Here is a 13,407-nt window from a genome sequence, read left to right on the forward strand (position 1 = left end):
GGACCACAGAGAAGGAAATGAATAGTTGAAATAAAGTTGTTATTTTTGTTTTTTTTGCACACAAAAAGTATTCTCGTTGCTTGATAAACTTACGATTGAGCCACTGTAGTCACTTGGACTATTTTAACGTTGTCTTTAATAACTTTTCGGGAAACAAGTTTCAATCCCTTAGAAGCCTGAGGAGTGATCTCATCAAAAATATCTTAATTTGTGTTCCGAAGATGAACGAAGGTCTTACGGGGTCGGAACAACATGAGGGTGAGTAATTACTGACAGAATTTTCATTTTTGGGTGAACTATCCCTTAAAGAATAAATAACATCAGCTGGATTCGTTGCTCCTCGAAATGAAACTACCTTGGTAAATTTTCCAGGATTATTAGATAGTATTCTCACAGTGTAGCAAGACGAGGTAAAGTAAAAGATTCTTATTAAACTTGATGCGTTTATAATACAGCTGATGTGGGCGTTGGCATGTTTGCATGGCTTGCCTCAGATCATTTGCGTTTGAATAGCGCACGCTCTCCATGGGCGTGTCAAATTAACACTTAATCAGGTATAATGAGCTGAAAAGAAAAAGAAAAGAAAATCTCTCTCTCTTTTCAAACAGATTACACAAACTGAGCATATTTGTTTTTTATATAAATTACTTCATTTAAAAGAAGAGAGTTCAAGCTTCATAAACAAAAATCTCTTGGGCCTGTATGACAAGTATTTGCAGAGTTAGGGTTCATTTTCAGGACGCGTTTCAGAATGGACTTCACTGACAGAGAGAAGGCAAAACTCGCATCATGTTTATTTTCCTTTATTTGACAAAAAGCACAACACTTTGTTTTTATTGTGAGTAAACACACAAAAAAAAATAGACGCTTAACAGGATCGAATGATGTATAACACTTATATGTAAGATCAAAATCAACAGAGTATTTTTAGTCTCTTTTGCACTGATAAGAAAAAAAGCGAGACTATCGCGCGCCAGAGGGTAAAAGAGGTCATTGGATGCCCATATTTCACAAGTTGGTATGATTCTTTAGGGTCTTTATGTAAAGTTTGTGACATACTTTGGTTAAAATTCCTCAATGGTTGTGTAAAACAATACCCTTTTTATCTCCTCAAAAACAGCTCTGTTCACAGCAACCCGTTTCGGTGCATGTCTCTTTAAATGATAATGAGCAACTGCTCACCCCACTCCTCTCTTCCATGGGGGGTGTCGACACAAGACACATAAAGTGCTGCCATGGCAACCTGCCTTGGTGGACAGTATACACAAATCCGCTGCGAACTCAGCAACATTTTAAAATTTATACTATGTTTAATAGGAAGGAACTGTTTGGAACAGTTCCAAACCAGGAACTGTTTTGTGAACCTTGGTACAACAGAACCGGAAGACAATACAATGCTGAATAAAGTCGTAGTTTTGGTTATTTTTGGACCAAAATGTATTTCCGATGCTTCAAAACAATCTAACTAACCCACTGATGTCACATGGACTACTTTGATGATGTCTTTATTTTCTTTCTGGACAAGGACAGTATACCGTTCATACATTTTCAATGGAGGGACAGAAAGCTCTCGGACTAAATCTAAAATATCTTAAACTGTGTTCTGAAGATGAACGGAGGTCTTACGGGCTTGGAGCGACATGAGGGTGTGTCATAAATGACATAATTTTCATTTTTGGGTGAACTAACCCTTTAATAATATTCCTGATCAGTTTCATCTCCTCAGCATCCCAGATAACTCAATATTGCGACAGAAACTTTTGACTCTCTCTTTTCCAGCACTTTAGACACAGTTGCTCCTTTTCGCCTAAAGAAGATTAAAGAAAATAGTCCAACGCCGTGGTACAACGAGCACACTAAGGCCCTTAAGAGAGCAGCAATAAAAAGGGAGCACAACTGGAAGAAAACAAAATTAGAGTTTTTTCGCATTTCATGGAAAGAGAGCCCGATTGCGTACAGAGAGGCCTTAAAAGCTGCTAGATCTGCTTATTTTTCAACCCTATTAAAAGAAAATAAACAAACCCCTAGGTATTTATTTAAAACAGTGGCTAAATTAATGAAAAATAAAGTTTAAACCCCAGACGTTTCCAAACAGCACTGCAGTAATGACTTTATGAACTTTACTTACAAGATTGATAATATCAGGGAGAAAATTATAACTATGCAACCGACTACTACAGTATCGCATCAGGCAGTGCATTGTAGCCTCTCTGAGGAAAAATTTGATTCATTCATTGCTATAGGAGAGGAAGGATTTTCTAAACTCGTTAAATCAAATCGACAACATGTATGTTAGACCCTCTACCGACTAAGCTATTGAAAGAGATGCTTCCAGAGGTCATACAGTAGATCCTATTCTTAAAGAGGAAAAATCCTGCTAGGATTAAACCGGTTGTTAAAAAAATGCAACTTGATCCAACAGAATTAGTCAATTCTGGTTGTATCCCTCCATTAGTGTTACTCAATCTTAGTGCTGCATTTGATGCCATTGACCACAACATTCTTTTAAATAGACTTGAAAATTATGTTGGCATTAGTGGAATTGCATTAGCGTGGTTTAAATCATACTTATCTGACCGTTATCAGTTGTAGCAGTAAATGAAGAGATGTCTTATCGATCAAAAGATCAGTATGGCGTACCACAAGGCTCAGTGCTAGGACTGTTGCTGTTCACTCTGTACATGCTATTAGGAAGCATGGCATTAGTTTTCACTGTTATGCTGATGATACTCAGCTACATATTTCTTTACACCCTGACGAAACCTACAATTCACAAAATTAATGGAATGCATATCTGATATAAAAAACTGGATGACTAGTAATTTCCTACTACTTAATTCTGAAAAAACAGAGATTCTAATTATTGGAAAAAAAACTTCCTCTCATACTAACCTAGAATACTGTCTTACACTTGATGGCTGCTCTGTCAAGTCTCCGTCGTCGGTTAGGAACCTGGGTGTGCTCTTTGATACCAATCTTTCATTTGAAAGTTACGTGTCTAGTATCTGTAAAACAGCATTTTTCCATCTTAACAATATATATAAATTACGTCATATGCTCTCAATGACAGATGCGGAACAGTTAGTTCATGCGTTCATGAAATCAAGGCTAGATTATTGTAATGCTATTATGGGTGGTTGCCCTGCACACTTAATAAACAAACTACAGCTGGTCCAAAATGCAGCAGCTAGAGTTCTTACCAGAACCAGGAAGTATGACCATATTAGCCCAGTTCTGTCAAAACTGCATTGGCTTCCTATTAAACATAGTATACATTTTAAAATGTTGCTGATTACTTACAAAGCACTAAATGGTTTAGCTCCCCAGTACTTGAGCGAGCTGTTAACGCATTATAGTCCGTCACGTCTATTGCGAACTCAAAATTCCAGCCAGTTGATAATACCTATAATATCAAAATCGACTGCTGGCGGTAGATCCTTTTCCTATTTAGCACCAAAACTTTGGAACAGTCTTCCTAACATTGTCCGGGAAGCAGACACAGTCTGTCAGTTCAAATCTAGACTAAAAACACATCTCTTTGACCTAGCATACACATAACTCATTATAGACTTATATAATTCAATGTTAGGCTGCATAGATTAGGTCAGCCGGAACCAGGAAGACTTCCCATAAATCCTGATGTACTTGTTACATCATAAAAAGGATGGCGTCTACGCTAATATTAGTCTCTGTGTTTATCCCGAGGTTTACCGCAGTCCGCCGGATCCAGGCCGTATACAGATCTGATGAAGGACCTGCGCCTGGACACAATGACAACGCAGTCCTGAAGTGCCAACTAGTCTCTCCATTGTGAAGGCCTCCTTCGCTTCCCTTTACCTCTCTACAGGTAAAACGTTGTCGCGATAATTCCGGTTCACGTGGCTACGTGGAAGCGATAACAAATTCGGTATTATACATTTTTCAAGGCTTGTACCTTGGAACCTTTTTCATGGTTTGCGTTCTCGAGCCACCAGGAACTGTTTTAGGCAAATGAGTGGCCGGATCGCATTAAGGGTTCTCTTAAGAGAGATTCTCTCGTATTGCGTAAGCTAGCTTACGCTACGGGGTAAAGTCATCTTTGCTCGAGATATTGAAGCCAAAAATTATCCTTAATTTTGTATTTATTGTCAACGCAGTGCAGCAGCCAGCAGACCTAGAGCAGGCCATATTGCGTGCTCATTGGCTGCCCTGCGGCAACTGCTGCAGCCTACCACAGAGCCTCGCGCCCGACGTCACGTCCAATGAGGGCGCTCCGAGCCCTCACGCGTCATTGCCCGCCAAAATGGGGGTGGCTTAGCGTATAAAAGCCAGGCTCGTAGGCTGATTTCATCATCTTCAGCGAAGCTCTGCGCATCACTGGACTCTGAGAGAAGCCTTCCGCCATTGAATCCAGCGACTAGCAAGCAGAGGAAAGTGCCTGAAGAAGCCAGCCGTCTTCACCACCTTCAGCCATCCGTTCCTGCTACGCCATCCGGCGTGTATCCTTTTGTACTCTGCAAACTGTGTGTGTTCGCCGCTGCGACAATCACTCTCTCTCACTAAAAGAGCGCAAGCGTTTGTTGCAAAATGCCTCGCCTTTCTTGCGGCTCGTGTAGAGCCCCGTGCAATGATCGTTGCGACGGAAGTGAATCAATCAAAACTAACTTTAGCTAGACAGAGCCTAACTCCACCCATTGGTAATATTTGAAAAATACTGGAAAAGTGAAAAAAGCCCAGCAGAGACAGAGGGGACAAACCGAGGGCGAGGCTGAGCGGGAGGTGTGCACCTGAGGCCCACAGTGGCGGATTGATTGGCACATAGGCGTAATTTGCGGGTGGGACATGGGTAGAGTTAGGCTCTGACAAAGGGTTGAGTTATGATAAGGCTCTGCATTTTTCACCACTGTTGTATTGTAGTGACAGTAATGACAGTTCATTGACTGTTCATTAAACAGTAAGGTAGGCCACCTGGTATGTCACTCCCATGGTCTCAAGAGATATGAGATAGAGTTATGAGATAAATATCATGCTATTTTGAGAATAAAGTCATATCAATATGAGAGTAGAGTCATAATAGTTTCAGTCAGAGCGGAGCACTGAAGACGGGGTGTCTGAAGTAACGTAAGGGGGCGATTGTGGGCGCTTGAGAGAGTTTTGGCAGCGCAGCAATTTTTTTCAGATGAGACACTTTGCTTGTTATGATACGGAATATCCGCGAAAGTGTTACTAGTATCTCATTTCACACATATTTTGTGTCTGTGTTGATTCTATATTAAAATGTCGATACAATGTAAGGTATTTTCTCTGGCTCTTGTTTTAAATTATTTTGTTCCGTTATTATGCTTGTTGTTGTCATCTGTTGACGTTAAACATGCAGAATGTGGCGGTTGGTCGATGTCATATTTGTCCCGCCCCTCGTCCTGCTCACCACACACCCCTCCCAAAATAAGAGAAAACCCACAATAAAGTTTCTTACCACGTAGGGGAAATTTAGACTACAGTGAGCCTTATGCTAACTGCGCTCACCACTTCACGCACACAACATCCCTAATGACAAACATATATTTAGACCGTGATCTGCAATAAAATAAGCAATAAATCAAGCAATTCACCAGGGAAAAGCAACAGGAAATCTAAACCCCGATAGCCCTTTAAGGTCCCCATAACATGAATACATGTAGAGGGAGACTGACACGACCACACTTAAACATGCTTTTTATAAAGCCTTTAAAACCTAATGCGCCTCAGTAATTGTGCCGCACAGGTGTGCTCAATCTCAAGACGAGGCTTAACAACAGTGGGTGTGTCTTCCCATTTGAGATCTAATGAGCGAAATTAATGCTCTGCTAGAGTTAACTGGAGAAGTTTTATCTATTTGTATTGGTACATCCGTGCCACGAGATGTTTCAAAAGTGGTGGGGACACAATCAACCCTGGCAAAAAATAGTGGGGACATGTCCCACCCGCAAATCGCTGAAAACGTTTTGGTGGACATGCGCCTTATCGTAGTGTAATGACAGCCTGTACGTCGACACTCATCCACCAAGTGGATTTTGTGGACAAAGTCAGTGGCTTCCCCACAGTCGGCTTCCCCAGAGATCGACTCATACTTCTCAATTAAATTCAGAGGCCCATTCTAGTTTCCCAACCCTTCGAGAAGACGAAGGGACAAACCAAGCGGGAGTGGTCAGGAGAGCGACACTGGAAGCACAACTTTTTGTCACAACAATGTGTGAGACCAGAATGATTAGGTTTCAAACAGACAGTGCATGGCAGGTCATTGAGACCTTTTATTCGAACAAACAAGAAGGAATTGTTATGTAACTGCTCCGAGATTTGGGTTGAAGACAGGGGCGTCATGCAAGCCAAAATTCTGGGGGGGCACAATCTGAGATGTTGCAATTGTTTTCTGACGGGTGATATGGATCATGTTTGGAGGGGTCAGCGGGTTTCTCCCTCTGAAAATTTTTAAATTCTTGCTGCTAAACATACCTTTTTTAATGCAGTTTAGGAGGGACAGAAATACCTTAACGGAGCTAGCAGCAACCCTCCTCGATCTATTTTGTAAGTTTATGTAAAAGACAGGTTGATGAAAGAACTGTAAGCTCAAATTCAAAAGCTTTTGAAGTCTACTTCATTAAAGCATGTTTACACACACACTTACTGTACACTTAGGCCTACTACACATGATTTTAAAAACAGTACCATTGCAGTTTTCATGTAAATTGGTATGTGACCTAAGAACGATCTTACATTAAAGGTACATAAAGGTGCTGAGGTCTGACTTTGTGGTGCTCTGAAATTAAGGTATTTTAATATTAATTTGTGATGAAGGACTTTGAAAGAAGTTTGACAGATTTCAGTGCTGAATAAGGTTAACACTACCCCGTTTATTTGAAAATGGTTAATCAACCGTGAATAATGGTGAATAATAAACCGAGTCTATGGGAGAAACATCAAGTCGATGCCTTGATAACGTTAGGTTGGATTTTGCAGTTAGCCTACAACAAATTTAACACCCTTGTTTCTATGAAACTGAAAACAATTGAACCAGCTGGAGACTTTGACACAAGACAAAACAGAACAGATGTTTCAAAACCAATCAGATAACGTTACTATGGCTTATTGGCTTTGTATGGCAGGCAGTAACGTTAGCCAAGTAGTTTACGGTTAGACTAGGCTAGCTATCGATAACGTTACACTGACACAATTTAAGTTAATGCTCTGAATTCGCAGCTAATATCAAATCCATAACTTTTTGATCAAGTTAAAGTTTCCAGGTCAACCACAAATAATCCCACTACCTTTTAATATCATCCGATAACTAATTCAATGCCGATTTGTTGCTTTGCCCACTTACCACCATTTGTAAAACATCGCCAGCTCAACGTGCGAGACGAGTGATTGTTTGAACACACACAGCAAAGATTCTAGAGTGATACGCGCGTAGCCTCTAGGTTTGATATACACAGACACCATATAGGAAAAAGGGGCGGGCTGATGCTGACCGATTTATTACACATCCAGAAGAATACATTTGAGTCGTTATAGGCTCTGGTAATTATGGAGCATAATAGGAATAAATTTGTGACAAAAAAATTATCAGGGAGGAAAAATCTGAGGGGGCACGTGCCCCCTCACTTTGAATGGGCATGACACCACTGGTTGAAGATTTGAAATGCTGCTTTATTTTGGCAATCCAGAATCGTAATGTCAAACACATGGGCAAACAATCCAGACAAGCAACAGTGCAGAAAACAAAGGCAAAAAGGGTAATCCAGAAAACAGGCAGAGAATAAAAAAAACATGAAACCAGGCAGAAATGCAGTGTAAGGCCGGTGACACACTGGCTGCGTGGCGTAATTCAGGAAATAGTGTGGTTTATATTTGGCAGGGCCCAACAAATAAAAGCTGTTCATTAACCAAAACAATAAAAAAAACACCACAATTTATGATGTTTTATTAACAAAATTCAGAAGGAGCACATTCAGATAATCTACCCAATCAGCACAAGGAGGCCTACATATAAATAGCAGACTCACCTCTGTCCAATGACAGTTTTCCAGCATCCCTCCTCCACCCCAAATCACTCCTCACTCTTATCTGTTCTTATCCCAGCCAGGGAAAGGAGAGAAGTACTCTGGGTTGTAAGAGTGAACTCGTTAACTGGTGGAAGACTTTTGAAACCACCTGACTCTATTTATATACCACAATCTATAATAAAATCTCAACTCATACAATATTATAACATGTGCACAAAACAAATACAGAAGGGGACAAACACGTTATTTGTTGCCCTAAACAATAGTTTGATAGTGTAACGTAGTGCGTTATAAATAGCGATGAGGCTGGATCCAGACGCAGTGTGGCTTTATTAATAAACTTAGACAGGAACAGGATTCAAAGACTCAGGAACAAGATTCAAGGATACAGAAATCACCAACGTTAACATCTATCATACATTCAACAACTCACAAAGACAGGGCAGGAACACAGGGCCTAAATAATCAAGGACAAACGAGCTAACAAGACAACAAGGGGGCGTCGGGAATAACGAGAAACACCTGGGAAAAGTAAAAGACAGGTCAGGGAACCACTGAACATGAAAAGACAAGACACAAAACCCACATCATGACAGATAGGTTGTATCTTTAACATTTTTGCTCTCTCATAAATAGATTGTATTTGTTTGTTTGCTTGATAATAATCTACAATTTTGCTGTAAGGCTGTTTACTGTAAATTTTCTACTGTGATAAATTACCCAATATAGTGTGACAACGTGCCCCAATAGCAGGTTCAATACGTGATAAATGAGCTGCATATTTCTTCCATGTCAGTAACGGTGAAAATGTTCAAAAGTGTTTTATGTAGCTACTACAGTAGGTGGACAACCAGAATGCCTATTACCGCCACGGCAAATCCACCATCTGAGTTAAATTGTGTAACAGCTAGTCCTGATCTACATGATATATTTTTATAAAATTAAATGTTATATAAACAATGAAAGTGAAATGATCAACATTTGTTGTATGTAGAAGCGTCTTCAGTAAGTCATTGGTTAGTACCGCAAGCTCAGCTTCACTGCGCAGGAAAGCTGGTCTCTACGGCAACAAGAGGGCAGCTATTTTGGGCCGTGAGTAAACTGGTGCTCTGTTAGCCAGAAACATCCAGCATTGTGAAGAAAAAGCAGAAGAAATGTATCTCAAGAGAAGTTAACATCAATGACACATCACCCATCGCTATACTCTTCATCTCAAACTGTTGTAAGAAATAAAAACCCATGTGAGAAAACATCAAATAATCTCATAATGTCAAATTAATCCTCATGTGAAGAACATGACATAAGTAAAGTGAAGAAAAAGGAAATTAATCCACAAGCACATAAAATGCCTTCTTCATGCTGAGAGTCAATGGCAGCCCACAGAACCATGTGGTAAAAAGTTGAAAAGTGAAATTTGGCGCATCGATAGAGGAGATTCTAAACATTCCTAACGGCTCCTTCTCAAACACTATCTTCTATTTCAAACACTTCATCAACCAACAATACAAAGTTGCACTTTTTTTTTAACCAGCACTTGGTAACCTTGATAAATGTTGTGGTGATTAAGCTCTGAGGTTGTGTGAGCATTTAGTGCTAAAAAAATATTTAATTTTATAATTATGTCCTAAGGTCAAGTCACATTTATTTATGTAGTGCTTTATACAAAACGGATTGTTGCTAAGCAGCTTCATATTAATAATCAGGAAAATAACAGTGTAAACGTTGTCAAATTCAGTTGATCAAACATTAATCCAGAGTACAATTATATCTTGCAACATAGCATATTATTAAAATAAGAAGCTGTGCATATGCATGAACATGCAGTTGTGGGTTTGTGTGAGAGAGGTGTTATCTAACAGAAGAGATTAAGTTTGCATGTAAGCTGTGTGAAGGGTTTTCTTCATTACTATTGTAAGAAATCACAGATGGGAGGATTGTATGCTACTTTTATGTCATCTGATTTGTGTGGTATGGCTGACCATAATCTTGGTACAAATTTATGGAAGAATATTATCAACTTTGTTGAATTGTGTCCATTATAATTTGGTATTTTGTATTGTAATGCTGAAAATCTTAGTCATTTGATAAACATTTAGAGTAAAATTCACACCCTGGTTTTATCATTATGAATGAGAACCTTAACCTGTAATCAGTCTTTTAACTAGTGGCTAAGAAGGTTCAGGATAAAAGGATTATACAAACAGCTATGTCCCTTGACATCCACTTTTCCCATGGCACACATGTGTCTCAAAGACTAATGCCATGAGAGAACTCCAGCTACTGCAAAACACGAGATTTATCTCCCATGATAAAACAAGAACAAACACACAAGAGTATGGTATCTGTGCACCACTTATACTGGGTTAACTGCTAATGCAGTTATTTTCACTTTAAAGCTTATGATATGCCTTCATCTTGCTGTTAAATGAACAGTAAAATAACAACAATAATACAAAAAAAAAACACTTCTAAGGATTGATATTCAAGATTGATTGTAAAAATCTATAAAAATGTTGCATTTTATTTTACACTACATATACTTACGTGTATACTTACAGGTGTACTTATCTAAGAAAATACTGGGTAATATAAGGTAACTACAGGGGATAAAGTTAGGTTTAAGAGTATATGTTCAGGGTTAGTACTAAGTAATTACCCAGTTATTGTAATTACTGTATTAAGTTCATTGCATGTGCATGGGGAACAGGACTATAAAATGAAGTGATACCAAAACGTTTGTCATTTGAACAGAAAATGCTACAGTAAAAAAACATTTTTGGTAAACTTAACTTAAGTTACTAAATTTTATCCGATCATGCAATCTCCTAGGAACGAACCCATGACCTTGGTGTTGCTAGCACCATGTTTAATCGCATTGAATTATTTACGCTGGTAAATGATTTATGTCTGAATCATCCACACAACACAACAACGCAACACGCAACACAACAACGGAAGTTATTTTTAAGGGTCAGATCAGTTAAGTCACTTTATTTTCAGGCCAGCACTTCAAAAGCGCAGCCTCACTGTACATAATTAATGTGTGCTCTTGCGCAACTATGGCAGTATCACACCTCAGTGCTCAAGGGGGTCATTAAACCAGATGTGTTATAATTCTGGTAGTAGTTATAAACATGTCAATAGTAAATTGCAAGACTCTATGACAGTTTAAGTTTGTTCAAGACACATGTTTGAAAAAAAAAAGCCATTATTTTTGCACATCCATTTGATGACCCTATACAGAAATGAAAAACCAACACCTTCTGGGTACCAACTGTATTTTTTCAGCTTGAGTGTTCTCTCTCCATGCATATGGGTTTGGTGTGTGTGCAATTGTGCCAGTACTTACGAGTGCCATCGAAACGAGTTGCAATGGTGTCCAGGAAGGTGTTCTGGGGTGCCAGCAGCCCCTTCATCACTGGCATGATGCCAGGTTTCCAGAGTCAGCAGATGTTTAGGGGAAAAGCCTGTATGAAGCATCAATCTTCACTACATCCCAAAGAAAGGGTGGCCAGGGCAGATGTGAGGTACAGCAGAGAGAGCGCATCCTAAAAGAGCGAACGTCCCCCCAAATGATGACTCCTCACTGTACTTCCTCAGTCCAGTGGACGTATGATCAAGAAACAAACAAATCCCTTTCCTTGTTAAAGCATACCATGATGAACAATTCCACCTAGTTCCTTATCCTCTGTCTTCCCTGGTGAGTCTCTCTCAGCTGTCACACCTGCATGACAGGAGAATTCACAAGCCGTGCATCTCTAAAACGGTCTGGGTTTGTTTTTGTTCTGTAATACACTGTGGCAGAGCTACAGAGACAGTTACATTTTTCTTCACCCCTCCTTCTCTGGCTCTTTCTCTCTTTATCCACACCCACTATTCATTTCCTCCAGTTCTCTTCAGCCACTGAGAGCACACACACACACACACACACATTCTTGAAAGAAATATCACACATACTCATCTTTATATATCATTCCTGTACAGCCACAACCCTACAGAAAACAAACAGTTATAATGCATTATAAGTATCATGTCTCGACATTTTTTATCTATGATCTGAACAGCACATCATGAGTGAAAATTGGTTGTTCACTTGAGTATGTTATAATGAATTATAGCTCCATTTAAAGGGGTGGTATAATGCCCCTTTTTACAATATGTAAAATAATTCATCTGTTGTCCCCAGAGTGTGTATGTGAAGTTTTAACTCAAAATACCCCACAGATATTTTTTTACAGGATGTTAAAATTGTCCCTTTTTGAGGGTCAGTAAAAACGCGTCGTTTTGTGTGTGTCCCTTTAAATGCAAATGAGCTGCTGCTCCCGGCACAGAGTGTGTGTGTTAGCAGCTGATTACCTCATGCAGAGAAGCACTAAAATGTCAGAAACTGTTCTGCCTTTTATGTTTAAACTGGAGTCGGACAATGATGGAGAGTCTCAAGACTCAGACGTAATCAACCACCCCTTTAAACTTATTTATAAGTAAACATCACTATTTTATAAATACATTAATAAAGACTCATTACGACCTACACTGCATTATAAGAACAGTTATAATTACATTTAAATTATTTTTATAATTACTTATGAGTCATGCATTTTCTTTTTCAATGCATATACTCATAATGATTTATAAGAACTAATTAGGCAGTCGTATGGTTCCATTAATGTATTTATAAAGATGCAACCAGCATTGCTAAAATGTTATTATATTATAGGTGCAATGACTTTTTAGCAATTCAGATTTATTTTTGTCAAATAAGTGAATACATTGTTATTAATATCCATGTTGTGTTCTTATAAATACTTATTGTGAGTGATAATACAGCTACTAACCTCTATAAATGCATCATTGATGGCTTTCAGTAAAGTGAAAACAGGATGCAATTTTCCTTAAGCAAATGTTAGGAAATCATGAAGATTTGCTCATTATACATTTTAAGTTGTTTACTTGTAAATAACTAATGGACAATAATTCATGTAATCAAATAATGGGGGGTAAAACATTAATATGAATCATTAATACAAACAGTTTCATACTAGCAAAACCCTGCAATAAAATTCCAAAACTAAATTCCAAACTGCTATAAGCAATAACATGCATATGGCTGAGGAGATATATATTTTAACAAATCAAAATTACCATTCATAACCTCTAATGCAAACATTAACCGTTAATGACTGTTATGGAATATGCAATCATTCTATTATAATTATGCCTTTTTGTGTATAAAGTACTTATGTGTTGTAGTCAACCACAATGGTAACTTTATATAATCAAAGTGTTTTTATAAAGCAAGACACCAAAGGTTGTTGTTAAACGATTTGTTACGAAAGTGTTATAATAAAGGACACTTGTAATGAACATTGTAACCATTTATTGAGAA

At 38.6% G+C, this 13,407-nt stretch overlaps 1 protein-coding gene across 2 annotated transcripts in view; it reads right to left on the reverse strand.

Annotated features, from left to right (window-relative positions):
- Window positions 1–11,867, reverse strand: part of kcnh4b (potassium voltage-gated channel, subfamily H (eag-related), member 4b) — a 59,407-nt gene extending 47,540 nt beyond the window's left edge. For both annotated transcript variants that reach the window (XM_077205874.1, XM_077205873.1), the window contains exon 1: window positions 11,371–11,867. In XM_077205874.1, coding sequence (XP_077061989.1) covers window positions 11,371–11,446 — 76 coding nt within the window. In that variant the 5' untranslated portion in view covers window positions 11,447–11,867. The remainder of the gene's footprint in view (window positions 1–11,370) is intronic.
- Window positions 11,868–13,407: the final 1,540 nt, after the last annotated feature.

The sequence above is a fragment of the Siphateles boraxobius genome, unplaced genomic scaffold (genome assembly GCF_051911475.1).
Source record: "Siphateles boraxobius isolate OS27281-9 unplaced genomic scaffold, OSU_SipBor_1 55, whole genome shotgun sequence".
Taxonomy (NCBI): domain Eukaryota; kingdom Metazoa; phylum Chordata; class Actinopteri; order Cypriniformes; family Leuciscidae; genus Siphateles; species Siphateles boraxobius.